Raw genomic sequence first — 3,416 nt, 5'->3', positions numbered from 1 at the left:
AGCACACAGAGTACTTACATACATCAAACAAAGAGTACATAAAATTTAAAAATATGAGAACCTTTAGTTGAGAATTTATAATTATATCATCCTCCTTTTGTAAGAAAAATATTATTTATACAAGTTTACTTTGTCCTTAGTTTTATTATATACGTATATTTTCTGTCATCTTATTTTCTCCGTACTTAAACTAATTAATGATTAATATTAAGTGAAGACCTAGCAAAAAGTGAGGATTCCCCGGTTCATGGAAGCCAAGTAGCAAAACTTTTGGAAGATTCTCCATTTCCACTTTCTTAGGTTACAAAGTAAGCTCGAGAACTTCTTCGTTGATTAAGAGCAATCACATAAATAAATTAGGCATAATATATTAATCTAAAATTTTAAAGTATTAAATTTATAAACCATCTTTTGTCAAATATATATATATATATATATATATATATATATATATATATATATATATATATATATATATATATATATATATATAAACCATCTTACTTATATATTGTTCAATAATTATTTTTTTCATCAAATATAAGATTTCCAACTCTCATTTACTACACAATAAAAACAACTATAGTTCCTACTTTTTTTTTTCTGCATTTATTTATGTGGGTGAGGTGAAATTCTCAAGTGGTAGGGCTATGCGACCACACTGCTTTTGACTTGACTTTTTTCTTTCCCTCATTAGCATAATTGATTAGTGTACCAACTAACTTTTTTTTTTAAGGGAACTAACTAGCATGATGTAGGGACATACTATATAAACTGATATAAATAAAAGTGATAGAACGATTCGAAAAATTGGAAAGAATACAAAACAGACTTTATTAGATGCTTTTTAGTTTCCATTATGAAAGAAAACAACTCAATTCAAATAAGTAAAGTTTTAGATTTTTCTTTTGTAGGCCATGAGATTTTGTCCAACAAGACTAAATTTTGCATAATGGCATCACATTTTCTACGTTTCTTTTGACACACTCAATCAATCAAACAACCTTATTTTCATATATTTATCTTTTATCTTTCTGCTTTACATTTTTACTTACGTATTTATTACGTTTATCTTTCTCATTCAAAATTCTTGTTCAATATGTTTCAATCTTATCCTACCCATCAAAATGACACCAAGGAAGTGAGGGAGATATGAGAAATGATATTTGTACAACTATTTTATAATAATTTTCGGATAACTCTATCTCTCTTTCTCTCATACTCACATTGCGTTTCCTCTATCTAATGTTTTAGTTTTCATGTCAATACCTAAGTTTCTTTGTATATATTTTGTTGTCGGTAAGCTGTCACAAAAATGATTTTTCGAATAACATATATTGTTGTATATATGGTAAATCTTGATCTCTCCATTAAATAATACCCAATCAAATGGAAGGTAAATGCAATTTTACCAATTTTTAATGGAGGTCAAACACTAACAAGACTACAAGAATCTTTCTCCTTCTTCAACTTTGCTTTGAATCTGCGGCTGCGCAATCATGCCTACCCATTGCAAAGTTAGGGTATGTCCAATAAACAAAGATAGATATATACACAACCAAGGATCCTATAGAGTGAGAGATATGTGTATCACTTAAACTGGTTGACAAAAGTGTATATATATAAAGATTTATGAGATTGAACAGAGACCATTCACTTGTAACTTAATTAATGCTCCACCTCTCTAAGTGGAAGGAAGGTAGGAGAATCCCCTTATCTTTCTGCAGGGTCCATTTTGATTTTATGCTAGCTTTTCAACTCTACCAACATTTTTGTTGCTTTATTATAACTCTTTCAAATTATATACCAGTAATTAAATAGTTTGTCCATGAAGTTTGATGCTAACTCAATGATAAGAGTTTTGGGTCAGGGGCTGGGGATCGGACTTGCAACAACTATTTCTTAGATGACTACTACTGAGGTGTGATGATGATGGCTCAGTGATAAAAGTTTGATATTGAAGGAAGAAAGTTAATATTCATTTTGAAAAGGTTATAAAAAGAAGTTGACAAATTTCTAGTGACTATTGTAGATAAAAAAAATCAGTCACTAAAATTATGGGGATGACTGAAGCTTCAACCTAAGGGTAAAAATCGGGTTAAATGACTATGGTCCTATGTTGCATAGGTATGGGTATGGTACCCGATGTACGATACGAGTACCAGTACGAGAATATGTCAATTTTAGAAAAAGTAAGGTATGAGTAAGACAATAAAATCATAAGTTTTGTTATATAGAAGTTTAAAAAATTGAAATTTAGAATTGATTTACAACAACAAAGAAACTCAGACGTACAAATAACATTATATTGTCATATTAATATATATGAGAAAGCTACAAATTACACTCACAATATAATAATGAGCAAAAATAGAGTACCACGAGTACCATACGTGTACCAGTACAAGTGTGTATACCTGGTACGGGTACTTCACCGTTTTACAAGTAAGGTCAAATTTTAAAGAGAAGAAAATCTTACAAAAATGATTATGAGCTGGCCCAATTAATTTTTAAGTACACCAAAGGACATGAAACTATTATCTAGGCATTGACATAGTGAGATCTATAAAAAAAAAATGTTATTTGACTTGTACACACCAACGGCTCACATTTGAAGAGAATGTACTCCACATATTTAGTCAAATCAATTGACATTTGACATACTTAGAGTTAGAATCTTAACAGGGCATTGAACTCAATACAAAGATTATAAATAGCATAAGACCCCAGAGCTTGTGTTATAATTTTCTTTTCCATTGCCAATATATAGCTTAATCGTTCTCTCTAGTTTTAACCTACATATATCCTTTCACTCACTTACCTTTTGTTTGTATAGTCATGGGTTTGTTTCAAGTCACAACAAAATATTTGATCGTTATTCTAGCACTAAGTATTGTATACAATTCCTTTCAAATAACTCAAGCCAGGCCAATTAAACCATTGAATCAACAATCTTCATTAAACACACAAGACTCGGGTGCAATCCACACTAACTCTTTTCGGCCGACAACACCAGGAAGTAGTCCTGGTGTTGGCCACCGAAATTTTGTTGTAGGAGATAAGAACACGAGAACAATGGTGGTTGTTCAGAGCCCGGATGTTGAGGTTTTTGTGACGAATAAGAGATCCGATGATGGTTTCAAACCTACAAATCCTAGTCATAGTCCTGGAGTTGGCCATGGTTACCATACCAAAATTAGACATTTAAATTAGAACGTGATTGAATTCATTGTAGATTTCAAAACCATCTTAATTAGAAGCTGTGTGTACCTACAATAATGTCCTTAGTTTCATTCTTCAAATTGCATGCCATATCATATGCATGTAGCACATGCACTTGGACTTTTGTTATTTGTTTAAGAGGCTTGGCTTTTGGTTATTGTTTGGGGGTGTCATAATTCAAAGTATGTAAAGTT

At 31.0% G+C, this 3,416-nt stretch overlaps 1 protein-coding gene across 1 annotated transcript; it reads left to right on the top strand.

Annotated features, from left to right (window-relative positions):
* Nucleotides 1-2,838: 2,838 nt before the first annotated feature.
* LOC120577565 (precursor of CEP9) lies at nt 2,839-3,213 on the top strand. Its single transcript, XM_039829160.1, has one exon. The coding sequence runs from the start codon at nt 2,839-2,841 to the stop codon at nt 3,211-3,213; it is 375 nt and encodes a 124-aa protein (XP_039685094.1).
* Nucleotides 3,214-3,416: the final 203 nt, after the last annotated feature.

The sequence above is a fragment of the Medicago truncatula genome, chromosome 8 (genome assembly GCF_003473485.1).
Source record: "Medicago truncatula cultivar Jemalong A17 chromosome 8, MtrunA17r5.0-ANR, whole genome shotgun sequence".
NCBI classification, from domain to species: Eukaryota; Viridiplantae; Streptophyta; class Magnoliopsida; order Fabales; family Fabaceae; genus Medicago; species Medicago truncatula.
This window is presented reverse-complemented; position numbering and strand designations above follow the sequence as displayed.